This window comes from Takifugu rubripes, chromosome 15, assembly GCF_901000725.2.
Source record: "Takifugu rubripes chromosome 15, fTakRub1.2, whole genome shotgun sequence".
Lineage (NCBI taxonomy): Eukaryota > Metazoa > Chordata > Actinopteri > Tetraodontiformes > Tetraodontidae > Takifugu > Takifugu rubripes.
Genome location: NC_042299.1, coordinates 1,871,762 through 1,885,180, shown reverse-complemented (window position 1 = coordinate 1,885,180; position 13,419 = coordinate 1,871,762). Strand labels below are relative to the sequence as shown.

Genomic DNA, 13,419 nt, shown 5'->3' with positions numbered 1-13,419 from the left:
ATGAGAAGGATCAAAGTTTCTTTGGGGTACTGCCCCCTTCAGGTTCGGCGCCAAGATCAGCAGGAATCCCCAATTTAAGGGGGTCTGTCGGCTGTAGAATAAACATCGCCGTGGGATTCCTTCTCTATCTAAACACGTCTATCTGTCCGTCTGATTTACGAGAAAAGACGTAAAACGTGTCATTATTGACACCAATTTCACGAGTCTGCACAGTGACCACTAGAGGGCAGAAAGGCGCTATTACTGCACACGCTGTTACATCGTAGCAGAAGAAGAAGATCCGGAAAGAGAAAAGTATTAATAATATTAGAAGTCTAAGGACAGAATTGGCCATAGGCATTATTATTTTTAATACGTCTGGTGCGGGGGGGAAATATCCATAATGGCCATGTTGACATATGCTAATTAAAAATGTTAATAACCTTGTGTTACGTTTACATGTGGGTGCGTTTTCACAAGTGCTATTCGGCGCTGATCCGAACCAGCCTATGCAAACTCAAGAGCCGCAGCCTCAGCTTCTGCTGCAGCCTCTGCACCGGTTCCTCTGGAAGAGCCACGACTGGGCCCCCCCTGTGCAGCCCCCTCCCCTCTGAAGGAGACACGGTCTTCCTCCAGCTGGGGAACAAGACCGTCTATCTGACAGAGCCTCAGGTCAGTGACTGGATAGTATCGCACCTGGGCCTAACTCCTCTGTAAAGTCTTTAGAACCAGCGATAATCAAGGTATCATCACAACATTTAAATAAGCAAGCGTTAAGGTGAAAGACGCTACATTTATATTTGCACATGAGTTTGTGAAACGTTTCTGCGCAGGTCACTGAGACCGCCATGTTTCAGAAGTGTGACCCGCCCGAGCAGTTTATTGGCCAGTAGCTGGGCAAAGTTATTTCTACATATAAAACACATCTGCCAAATGGCCAATTGATAAGGCACCTTCCGCTGACCTCTGAGGTCCCCCCTTGTCTCCAGGCATGTGCTGACATCAGCCAGTGGACCGTGGTGGAGTCTTCAGCGTGGGTCTGTCCACAGGTTGAAAAGATTTCCTTCATTATTGAAGCTGCAGGTCACAGAGGAGGTTGTGATTCTCCCGCAACAGCAAAGAGAGTAGGCACCCCGCACTGCTTTATTTATTCCATTTAAGAAACCATTCAAGATGAATGCTGATTCAGATCGATGCAGAAATAAATACTATTCTGAAAGTACAGGATTTAGAAAACTACCAATACAATCATTTCCGATTCTATCACCATAATCAGCTCTTTCGCTGTTATTTTGTACAGTCAGTTTTTATAGAGAACTACATGTGTTTTTCTAGCAGTATGTGGTCTAGTGCTTCTGAATAGATTTCCTAATCCGCGAGTTTGGAGGACAGAATAATCCTGTACCATTTCTCAAGGAGAATCAGGTTCGATCTAACTGGTGTGTGTGCTTCATACAGGTGCTGAAGTGGTCTGACTACTGTCTACCTCTGGCTTATAGTCCCAGTCAACCATTCAGGGTGGTTGCTCAGACGAGCCTGGAGAACTTTATTCTGCTGGGTGTCGCTTTCATTGAAGACCGCCTTCATCTGGACGATGGACTTGTTCCCTCAAAGATAGTCCGTACGTTACTTTCAGTGGTCAAAGGCCTGCATCTCACTCCCAGCACACAATTCTTTTCTTTTTAAATCACGTTTATCTTCTGATCAGCTGAACAATTTCTAAAGTGACCGAATGTGCAGAACTAGCTGAGAGTGTTGATCTCATGTCTCACTCCAGCTGTTGAATTGCATTTGGAGTCTGGTGGATCCTTTCAGCCCTTTCAGTGTATTTATTCACCATCACAGTGAGCTCGCCACACACACACACACACACACACACAGGGCTTTACGTTAAGCCTCAGTTTTGTCTGTATTTCTTCACATACAAACAGAATAACTTCAGTTTACTTGTTTGAGAATTTTCCTTGTAACTCGGAATTTCCGCCTCTTGCTTCCTTTTTATAACGTGAGCCTCCAAAAATGGCATTTGAACATTGAGGTTTATTTTGGAGGGAAAGTTCCCTACAAACCAGTGGCCTTGAGTATTTCTCCCCATTATTCGGTGTATTTAATTGTTGACTCTTGTTTGCTATTTAAAAAGAAAAGTCCATAGTTTGTACTCAGGCTTTGTCCTTTCTGTTGGTAGCGGTGCGTCTCCTGGAGCCCTCTCCCAGTGCGGTGCTGGAAAAGCAAAGTCAGCCAGCCTCAAAGACGTCAGAATGGCCGTGTGGACCTCTGGCTGGGCCCTGTGCTGCTGAGCCTTTGCCTGCTGATCACCGGCTCCCTCTGTGTCATAAAGGCCGCTTTCTTGGCCAAGAGGCCAACAGGGGGTTGGAGGAGCGGCGGGGGTCTGCACCGGTCTGTAGCTGCCAGGATCTGCCAGGACCAGTCAGTGACACAGAGGACCGTTCCTTGGGGACTCATCACCACATGGAGGGCCATGGACACCATCTCCATCTCTCCAGCTGCCACGAATGCTTAGAGCTGGAGAACAGCACCATTCTCTCTGTCAAATACGCGTCCGTTGAAAACATTCCTGACCTTCCTGACGATAACTCAGAAGTGAACAGTGTGGGTGAGACCGAGGCGGACCACAATGTGGGAGGGTTGTTCGACCACAGCCGTAAACCACCAAACGTGTTGGTGTACACTGCTGGCTCCCAGGAACGCTTTCAGACAGTGTCCCGACTTTTGTCAGAGTGTATAAACATGGAGAACAATATTATATACCACCTCCTCCCCCAGCAGGTGCTCACTGATCCCTGGGCGGAAAACACCAGGCTCTTGGTCCTGGCAGAGGAGGAACCCTTGACACCCCAGCTTCAGGCCTGCTTCCTCACCTACCTCAGCAAGGGTGGCAGGGTCCTGGGATTAGCTTCCAGCCTCTGTCCTGCGGGCATCTGTCTGGAGGGCCGGCAGAGGCCACAAAAGCAGATCCACACGCTAGCGTTTACCAGGGAGGACAGCGTGGAGCTGGAACTTCATCTGTTGGCGAGTGATAAAGTCTACGTGAGAGATATTCAGGGAGGAGGTGAAGTGGAGCTGTGGGGGGAGCTTAAATCAGACGTCCTCCATCAGAGAGACATGGTTATCGTCAGGGTTACCCACGAAGAGGATGGTGGAGAGGCCGTCCTCTGTCAGGTAAAGACACGTGTTTATTCAAGAGATGAGAATATAACAGCATAACAGGACGTCAGACACCCCCGTATACACCAAACCGATATCTTGTACTGTTATTAAATCTCAGATTTGGATAACAAAACAATTAAATGTTAGTAAATGTTTATTGTCCTTTAAAGATGCATAAGTGTGGTCTGTGTCTATTAGCAGAAATCTATATTTATTTATCAATAATGCAATTGACCATAAAATACAATAATTGTAAGGACGTTTTGAGATTTTTGTTGTCAAACTCAATATTTCAAATGCTCTTTGCTCCTTCTCCGAAGGTCCACCTGGAGATTTCCCCAGATTCCCAGCAGTTGGCATCAGAAGGTTTTAATAAGCTGAAGGTCAGCAACGCTTTGCGATATGAAGTGTTAACAGAGATCCTCACTTCTCTGGACATCAGCTGCAAGAAAACCCTGGTCCCACCTCTCAGCCCGGTGCACCTCCTGGCCACCGATCAGGTGAGGTTAGAACTTCTCATTGGGCTTCAGGGTCACTTTACAGTCACCGGATTGTTGTTTGGTTAGACAGGGTGATTATCTTCATTATAGATTTATATGCTGTGCAGGCATATGTCTTCATGCCTTTTCCCAGTTTGAGACACACGAGCATTTATCTCTGAGTGGTAAAAGTAAAAAAAGAAGTTCAAATGAATGCGTGAGCAGGTGCTCGGAACAGGCCTGTAGAGGGCGCCAGAGCGCCGATTTAAGAAGTTAAAACATGAACGATCACTCTTTAAAACCTGAATTCCCTCATGTCAGCACTCAGACAGTTGCCTGGTGTCTAAAGTTGGCTGTTTTATTTTATTTTTACAGAGTCTGGGCTCCCGTAGCAGCCTTGCTCAGATTGCTTTTTGTTTTCTTTGGTCTCTGTTTGGACAAATGTTTGACCTTTGTCCCCGCTGCCACAGCCATGTTCTCAAAGTCATGTAGCAGGTTGATTAAAATTAGAGGCTGCTCAATTGTTTCCAGACTGTTTTGTAGCTGTGTGGTGGAGCTAGCTGTGTCGGCTGGTTCGGCTCTCCTCTTCACATTACCTGCAGCTAACCGTTAAATTGGCAGATCATTTTTCCATACAGAAGATTTTAGCATTTAGACCCAACGTGGCTGGTCAGCTGATGCTAAACTCTGTCTGCAGGTTATACATAAATAATGTTATTGGCTTGAGGTTTCTGCATTGTTATCATCTTAAAAATTAATGTTCCAAGTTCAGAAAATAGTGCAGCTGGTTTTTAAGCACTTAGGTCTTTGTGGATGCAGCTGGAGGGAAAAAGGACTCAAATAAATAAACAACCAAAAAGCTGGACAACCATCAAGCCACCAGTAGGAAAAGGGAATTTGTTCTCTATATTTAAAAATTTCATTTTCCTCTGAGTACTAATAATACAAACTAGTATTTCCTCCCTTCCTAATATAACTTTGAGAGGACATATGATCAAATATAAGACTTGATGAACATCTAAACACGTCCTTCTGACCTCAAAACCATCCAGAAGTTGGGTAAAGTTGAATCATTTATGAATGTTGCTCCTTTTTTCATGCCTTTCTTTGCACAGCACATTTTAAAGCGGCGTTTTCCCCTTGTGCAGGGCGCCAAGGCCAGTTTTCTGGAATGGTTGAAGAGCCGAGTCGATCAGAATGGCCTCCTGACCTTTTCCAAGGCTTCTCTAAGAATGGTGTCAGGGTCTGAGCTCCAGGCTGGGAGCGTGCGTCCCGACGGCCAGTTGGCTCTGGTGGTGGCTGCTGATGAGCCGCAGGAGCTCCCTCACTTCTGTCTGGAGACGTACAGCAAGAACCTGAAGACAGACGTGTTGGGCCACACCCTGCTGTACGCCGAGGTGGCCACCTCCACCATGGACCTGCTGGAGGGGTAATACCTCGTTACTAAACGCTCACGTGCGCTCAGGTGCTCGCCGGCCTTTTAAACAGTGGTCTGATGCCACCATATTCTTCTCACTATATTATCAGTGCCAGTAGAAATAGGTGGTTACCAAGGCCGCAGGCTGCTTCTTCTGTGGTGCAGGAAGGTAGCGTGAAGCTGGACTGCTGTCTGCCCTGGGGGGCACGTGTGTGCTGCAGCGCGCACGTTTAAAAGGCTGCCTTATGAGCGGGCTTCAAAACCAAGTGCTAAAATGATTCCTGCCAATGTTTGATTCGTTTTGAGTGCATGATTTGAAGTGAATTTTAGGTTTCAGCCCCCAGAGTCACTTTTCTCTGTGCTTTTCATTTTGGAACCTGATATGTGGATAGAAAACCTGCAGAGTTCCGGTTGTGTGAGACCGATTTACTCCTCGGCTGGAATGTTTAGTTTTCATGTCATAGTACAAGATACTTTTTTATTATTTAATTAGTTGTAAAACCACAGTTATCTGTAAAACAAATGGGTGGTGCCAAAAACTGTGTTCGTTACCCCCCTTTAAACTCTGTCGTACACCAGAAATGAGGATAAGAGGATAAGAATTCCCCCAATAATGCAGCAGTGTGTGTATGTGTGTGTGTGTGTGTGTGGGAGGGGAGACGGGCTGGAACTAATTTAATGCCCAAGTGACCTCAGCAGCAGAGCCAAGTTGTACCTAATAGACTTCTTTGTCTGCGTCCACACATGTGAGTCAAAGTGGCTGTTGAGCAGGTCGATCAGGCAGCAGGTGGCAACAATTAAAACTGTCATAAAGTTTGAAAAATGGATGTTGGAGCAGCGCTGAGCTGATTGGAACAGACAGTGTTGTCATTAAGGTTACACCAAAGCTGTGTGAATGAGGGGCCGGCTCACCTCGGACCTGTTGATGCACTTTGATTTCCTTGCTAATGTTTGACGTTCCAGATGTCCAACCAGCCCAAGCCTTGATTAAGGAATGCTTTTTTAATTATTATTCCTATTATTATTATTTCTGCAGACTTTTAGGAAAAATCAGGGGCCAGACTTAAAGTGCTTAAAGATTTGAATCGCCAAGTGTATTCACCAAATACGCACGTTTTCATTTAAAAGGACGCATTTTAGTGCTGAGATCTTCCGTCTTCTCCATATAAACTTACTGATACATTTGCTTTTGACTTTAGACGAGTGGAGACTTGAATCATCAAAACCTACGGAGGGTTGAGCTTTTTCATCTCCGTCCTTCAGGAGAAGAATGAAGCTCGTTGCCCCTGAAATTCTAAAGAAAGTTAATGAAGTTGTGGCGCATTTGTCTCATTTCATTTGCCTGTATGAATAATCTGATCAGCAAACAGTTGGACAGATGATGAATCGTAGGGAATTCACTTATTAGAGGTTTTTGACAGGACAAAGGCGGCTGCTTTGTTATAATCTGAGGACCAAATAAAGCCTTTGGAGGAGGTCTGAAGAGTTCAGCAGGACTATGAAGATGGATGGGCTGCTCCTCGGGGCTTTCTGAAATAGAGCTGATGAGAAGTGGTGCACAGGCTTTGAGCCTGGGCTCAGAGGCCTCCATGATGTTTGTCCAGGGTATTAATGCCTGTTTGATGGAGAAAGACTGAGAGCAGCCACAACTTTAGACTTTCTTCTCACACTGACGTGGAATCTAGGCAGAAAGCAGTCGTCTGACCTCTGGAGAAGAAGGTCTTTTCTTAATTGGTTTAGAAATGCTTCTAAAATTGTTTAAAAACTAATAGTAACCAATGATGTTTCCATTGATGTTCAGATGAACACTGAATCCATCCAGCTAATATTGTTGTTGGACCAGAAAATATGCAGTAGTGTGAAATATTCCAGAAATACAGACGGGACATGGCTCCAACTAAACTGTGAGTGTTGACTGCATTAGAAATGTCAGGGGTAGTAGTAGAAGTAGTAGTAGTAGTAGTAGTAGTAGTAGTAGCAGGAGTAGCAGCAGTAGTAGTAGTAGTAGCAGCAGCAGTAATAGTAGTAGTAGTAGTAGCAGCAGTAGTAGTAGTAGCAGCAGTAATAGTAGTAGTAGTAGTAGTAGCAGCAGTAGCAGTAGTAGCAGCAGTAATAGTAGTAGTAGTAGTAGTAGCAGCAGTAGTAGTAATAGTAGCAGCAGCAATAGTAGTAGTAGTAGTAGTAGCAGCAGTAGCAGTAGTAGCAGCAGTAATAGTAGTAGTAGTAGCAGCAGTAGCAGTAGTAGCAGCAGTAATAGTAGTAGTAGTAGTAGTAGTAGCAGCAGTAGTAGTAATAGTAGCAGCAGCAATAGTAGTAGTAGTAGCAGTAGCAGCAGTAATAGTAGTAGTAGTAGTAGTAGCAGCAGTAGTAGTAGTAGTAGCAGCAGTAGTAGTAGTAGCAGCAGTAATAGTAGTAGTAGTAGTAGCAGCAGTAGTAGTAGTAGCAGCAGTAATAGTAGTAGTAGTAGTAGCAGCAGTAGCAGCAGTAATAGTAGTAGTAGTAGTAGCAGCAGTAGTAGTAGTAGTAGCAGCAGTAATAGTAGTAGTAGTAGTAGCAGCAGCAGTAGTAGTAATAACAGCAGCAGCAACAGTAGTAGTAGCAGCAGTAGCAGCAGTAGTAATAACAGTAATAGCAGCAGTAGCAGTAGTAACAGCAGCAGTAGCAGTAATAGCAGCAGTAGCAGCAGTAGTAGTAGTAGCAGCAGTAATAGTAGTAGTAGTAGTAGTAGCAGCAGTAGCAGCAGTAATAGTAGTAGTAGTAGTAGCAGCAGTAGTAGTAGTAGTAATAACAGTAATAGCAGCAGTAGCAGTAATAACAGCAGCAGTAGCAGCAGTAATAACAGCAGCAGTAGCAGCAGTAATAGTAGTAGTAGTAGCAGCAGTAGCAGTAGTAGCAGCAGTAGTAATAACAGTAATAGCAGCAGTAGCAGTAGTAGCAGCAGCAGCAGCAGTAATAACAGCAGCAGTAGCAGCAGTAATAACAGCAGCAGTAGCAGCAGTAATAGTAGTAGTAGTAGCAGCAGTAGCAGTAGTAGCAGCAGTAGTAATAACAGTAATAGCAGCAGTAGCAGTAGTAGCAGCAGCAGCAGCAGTTATAACAGCAGCAGTAGCAGCAGTAATAGTAGTAGTAGCAGTAGTAATAACAGTAATAGCAGCAGTAGTAGCAGCAGTAGCAGTAGTAGCAGCAGTAGTAATAACAGTAATAGCAGCAGTAGCAGTAGTAATAACAGCAGCAGTAGCAGCAGTTATAACAGCAGCAGTAGCAGCAGTAATAGTAGTAGTAGTAGCAGTAGTAGCAGCAGTAGCAGCAGTAATAGTAGCAGTAGTAGCAGCAGTAGCAGTAGTAGCAGCAGCAGCAGCAGTAATAACAGCAGCAGTAGCAGCAGTAATAGTAGTAGTAGTAGCAGCAGTAGCAGCAGTAATAGTGGGTTTGATGTGTCACAGTCTGGAGCTCCATCCATCAACATTGTGTCCTTCATCCTCACCGTCGGAGGTTCCTCCATCATTAGCGACAGAGAGCTGAATACTATCGTTCTGTCCTGGGCTCTTTACAACGTAATATCCATCTGAATCAAGGATGCGTCGAAAAAGGGAATAAAACGAAGAAATCGGCCATTTTTCCAACACACCCAGACTATAACAAATGTTAGCCCAGATTCTGGGTGTTTATTTAGGGAGCGTTAACAGCCTGGAAGTGTTTATTTGTGAAAAGGTCAGAATAAGAGTCTGTTCCATTTTTAAAGCCACTCAGCTGCTTCAGAGAACATAATTGTCCTTTTCCTGCTCTGTTGAACTTGATCCTCGAGCCTGGAGCAACACCTTCTTGTTGACTTTCTCCTGTAAGAGCTGGAAGCCCACACAGAGAGGCCCCAGAGGCCACTTTCCCTCCACGTTTTCCTTCTGCACATTACTGTTCCATCAAAGAAGATTGACAAAGAAAGCAGCGATTGTGGGTTACATTCAGATTTCTTTCTGGCTGAACACAGATGTTTGGTGTTGTAGAGACCACTGGAGTATCTCCTGACGTGACCCCAGGCATGACCCCAGGCATGACCCCAGCTCTGCCCCTGAAAGAGCCTCCTATGAGCACCACCTTTGGGACATTGTCTCTATCTGGAACTAAGCCTGAGCAGAGAATCGGCTCAGGTGCTCCAGGGAGTGAGCAGATGTCTGCTGCTGACTGTCCACAGTGACACCGCGTGACTGCATGGAGACGCAGAAAACCAAACCAATTCTTCATAAATGTGGCAACAGGTTTCACCATAAAAATGTAACTGGTCCGATTGACCTCACGTGTTGCCGCTGTAATTAGAACAGATTGTAAGCAGACGCCTAAATGGGCCCAGTTCTTCTTCTGGGGAACATGTGGCGCAGTTCTGGAGCGCAGTCATGCTAGAACCACGTCAAGAGCACCAGGATCAGGCCGCCATCATGGCTGCCGACTCATGGAACCTGCCAGATACTTGTAAATGTTAGAAGTAACAACTGCTACGGATGGTGAGGAATTCCCCAATAATGCAGCTGTGTGTGCGCGCGCGTGTGTGTGTGTGTTTTTGTGTGCGCCAACATGAAAGCAGATACAGTAGCTTCACACACGGTCAGCTCAGTGTTTTACAAACGTGCGCTCCACCTTTTATAGGCCCGCTCATCAGCAGGTGACATCATTCCCAGGTGACATCATTCCCAGGTGACATCATTCCTAGGTGACATCATTTACAGTAGAGCATCAGAAGTTATTGTTGTCTTTCGGTCCTTTACAGAAGCTGAAAACCAAACCGTGTGTGTGCGTGTATGTATTTGTGTGCGTGCGTGTGTGTGCGTGTGTGTGTGTGTGTGTGTGTGTGTGTTCAACCTTATGAATGAATCAGGTGTGAACTCTGAGAGCCGTGGAGGCTCCTCGGCCCACTTCAAACCCCAACAAGGTCGTTCCTCGGCCTCAGCTGCGGCGCCGCTGCGCCCCCCCCCCCCCCACATTGATCACTTTCAGCGGTGCAATTTTGAAATGATAATTTCTGCTGTCCCTCCGTAAACAGGATTAGCTAAATTAATTACATTTTCACATTAGCTTGTTCTCTCTTATTGATCATCCATTTGATGGGGGAGAATGATCAATGCAAACACGCTTATGCACGGCAAATCCAGTTTCAAAAATGAGCATTGATGGCAAAAATAATCTTTTAATCTGAGATATTTTAATCTGAAAAGTGAGAGGATTTTTAAGGTGGACCGATCTGGGAGATAAATGGCTTTCAATGAAATTAAATCTTAACTGACCTCATCAAATAAAAGCATTCGGTTTTTGGAGTTGTGTTATTTTAGCTGAAACGGAGGCCAGCCTTCTCTCTTTTAGATCTCTTCTCGGATATATTGACCCAAATTTCTTCCTATCGGGAGTAACGTGCGCTAATGTTGCCGTGCGCTCCAGCTAGTCCAGTCACACCCTCATGACTTCTCTTGATGTGACCCCTCCAGCAGCGGGTCAGGACCAGAACGTTGATGTTCAGTAGAACCTCCCTGTGCTCTCAGCGCCTCTGTGACTATCGATCATTTGAATCTCCTCCGTCGGTTGTGTCCCAGCTCTTTCAAATCCGATTGTTGGTGTCAGACCCGGGAGGGAGCCTCCCGGGAAACGGGTCTGCGATCGTTCAGTGGGAATTCTCTGGTCGCTTTAAGCTGGTTTAGTGGTGAGAAGCTTTGCATGATAATCTCAGGGAGGCTCTTCTAATCCTTCACACATTCCAGCTCTCTTGTCCATCAACCTTCATCAGCTCTTTAACCGGGCCAGATTGAAACCGGGGTTTGGTTCTTGGTCGTCATGCTAAAGTTCCTTTTGTGCTGGTTCCTGGGCAGATGTTTGCTCTGAGGACACGGCTCTGCTGCAGTGTCAGTGTCATCCACGCGGAAACTTTCCTTTCAATGTGGACCAGATCCGTCCTGGTTCTTTTCCAACCCGCCTCGCAGTAGCCGGAGGGGGTTGAGGTCTGGTTCCAGGTTCTGTTGCAGGTCGTTCCTGCTGTCGTTGGAAGAATGTCAATTTAAATGGACAATTCATTTGCCAGTGCTGTACTCGTTTTGCTCACGGCCTGATTTTTATTTTGTATTTTTGCTTTCAGGCTGACTCTGCACTCACCAAAGGATGTGGGGCTAATAGCAATAGCTGCTCATCAAATTCAGGGCAGAGGTTAGTCTTCACACACACGCACATTCCTATCTCTGTGGGGACTTTCAGAGACATAAAACATTGACCAGCTCCCTAAACTAGACCCAATTCTAACCTCCATGTCTAAACTAAACAGCCCCCTCCCACATATTGGCACTCAATATGTGGTGAATGGGAGGACACACACACACACACACACACACACACACACACACACACACACACACAGATGGATAGTTGAGTGATCCAGGATGTAGTGTGTAATTTGTGTTTTCCCACCATTGCTGCTGTTGCCCCTGCAGGACGGGGCAGAAACGCCTGGCTCAGCCCTCTGGGTTGTGCCATGTTCACCGTGGGGCTCCAGGTTGAGCTGAGCTCCAGGCTGGGCAGGAGGATTCCCTTCCTGCAGCATTTAGCTGCTCTTGCAGTGGTTGAGGCTGTCCGAACACTTCCTGGATACGAGGTATTGTCCTTTGGTGCCACAGCCTGACGTATGTGCTGATGTATAAAGAGAGAGATAACCTGGTTCACTGCTATACGTTAGACCCACCTACAGGGAATCCTCATTATAGTGAGGACGAACTGATTAGTGATGTTAAAATAGATTTGGATCTTTTTCAGGACATAGACCTGAGGGTGAAATGGCCCAACGACATCTACTACAGTAATCTGATAAAGCTTGGGGGTATACTGGTGACTTCAACTCTAATGGGATCAACATTTCATCTACTCATAGGTAACAGCTCATTAATTCATATGAAAGGAGTCAGAAAATTGCTGCTTTGATATATTCCCTCTGTCTTTATAGATCTTTAGAATCAATAAACTCCATCTCCCCTCCACAGGGTGTGGATTCAATGTGACTAACAGCAACCCAACTGTGTGCATCAATGACCTCATCCAGCAGCACAACCTGGAGCATGACGGCAGCCTGCAGCCGCTCAGCTGTGCCCAGCTCATCGCTCGCACCGTCAGCTGCCTGGAGACGCTGATCAGCAGCTTCCAGCAAGGAGGTGCAGACGCCGTCCTGCCTGCTTACTACAAGAGATGGCTCCACAGGTAGGCTTAGCAGACGGGGGCCCTCACCTGGCGGCATGCTGTGACGTCTCTCACAGGGGCTACACCTGTATTACACCAGTATTACACCTGTATCAATGTGTGGTCACATCATTTACACAGTTGAAGTAGGACAAAGAAGGAAAAGTGTACTAGGGCTTTGGTAATTAGTTTAATTTAAATACATTATTCAAATATTGGTGGGTGGGTGGGTGGATGGATGATGGGTGGGTGGATGGGTGGATGATGGGTAGATGATGGATGATGGGTGGGTAGATGGATAATGGGTGGATGGATGATGGGTGGGTAGATGGATGGATGAGGGGTGGGTGGGTGGATGGATGGATAATGGATGACGGGTGGGTGGATGGATGATGGATGGATGATAGGTGGATGGATGATGGATGACGGGTGGGTGGATGCATGACGGGTGGGTGGATGGTGGGTGGATGTATGGATGGATGACGGGTGGATGGATGGATGGATGCGGTCCTTGAACTGACACTGGTCTCCTGTGTTGGACCTCCAGTGGGACCAGTGTGCGGCTGTGGAGCGAGGACGGGCTGGAGGCGGAGGTTGTGGGTCTGGACCACAACGGCTTCCTGCAGGTGTTCAACAAGCAGCAAGGTGTCCTCTCTCTGGAGCCTGATGGGAACTCTTTTGATATGCTGAAGAACCTGCTGGTCATCAAGCAGCATTGAGTTCAAACTTCTCTACTAAAACCATTTTTAAAATGTAGTTTGTAAGAGATTAATCTAGAGCCGAGTTAGTGGCCCTCAGTCGTGTCAATAATAATAATAATATGTGATATTGAGAAGGTTATTGGGACACACCTGCTGGTTTGGGACAGGCAGCCATTGTTCACCTCGATCAATAAACACTTCATCCCTCACTGATGTTTCTCCTTTCATGTTGCACAAACGTGTTTTTCAAATGATCCGTTTCTGATTTGGCAGATTAGCTCATCAGTAATAAAGTCTTTCACAGAAGTGTCTGTCCATCTGTTCTCCGTCTCCCTGCACAACCAGTAACCACAACTAGACCCCAAGCAGGTAAACTGGCTGATGAGCTCTGGACCTGCTGGGATTTTGTACCAGTTTGCAGTAATAATACTGGGAGGGTTGATGGTGAGGGAAGATGGAGCAGGAGGTCGACAGGCGG

At 46.1% G+C, this 13,419-nt stretch overlaps 1 protein-coding gene across 1 annotated transcript; it reads left to right on the top strand.

Moving 5' to 3' along the window:
• Positions 1-277: 277 nt before the first annotated feature.
• On the top strand, positions 278-13,247 carry hlcs (holocarboxylase synthetase (biotin-(proprionyl-CoA-carboxylase (ATP-hydrolysing)) ligase)). The gene is made up of 11 exons (XM_029848456.1): positions 278-651; positions 969-1,103; positions 1,438-1,600; positions 2,165-3,159; positions 3,468-3,647; positions 4,775-5,055; positions 11,156-11,223; positions 11,505-11,665; positions 11,824-11,938; positions 12,048-12,261; positions 12,788-13,247. The coding sequence occupies exons 1-11, from the start codon at positions 412-414 to the stop codon at positions 12,957-12,959; spliced, it is 2,724 nt and encodes a 907-aa protein (XP_029704316.1). The 5' UTR covers positions 278-411; the 3' UTR covers positions 12,960-13,247.
• The last annotated feature ends 172 nt before the right edge of the window (positions 13,248-13,419 follow it).

Excerpts from the sequence above, each read along its gene's own strand:
- hlcs (XM_029848456.1), top strand. The coding sequence starts at position 412 with ATGTTAATAACCTTGTGTTACGTTTACATGTGGGTGCGTTTTCACAAG. Across the intron at positions 3,648-4,774 it reads ACCTCCTGGCCACCGATCAG|GGCGCCAAGGCCAGTTTTCT; the intron begins GTGAGGTTAGAA and ends CCCCTTGTGCAG. Across the intron at positions 11,224-11,504 it reads TCATCAAATTCAGGGCAGAG|GACGGGGCAGAAACGCCTGG; the intron begins GTTAGTCTTCAC and ends TTGCCCCTGCAG.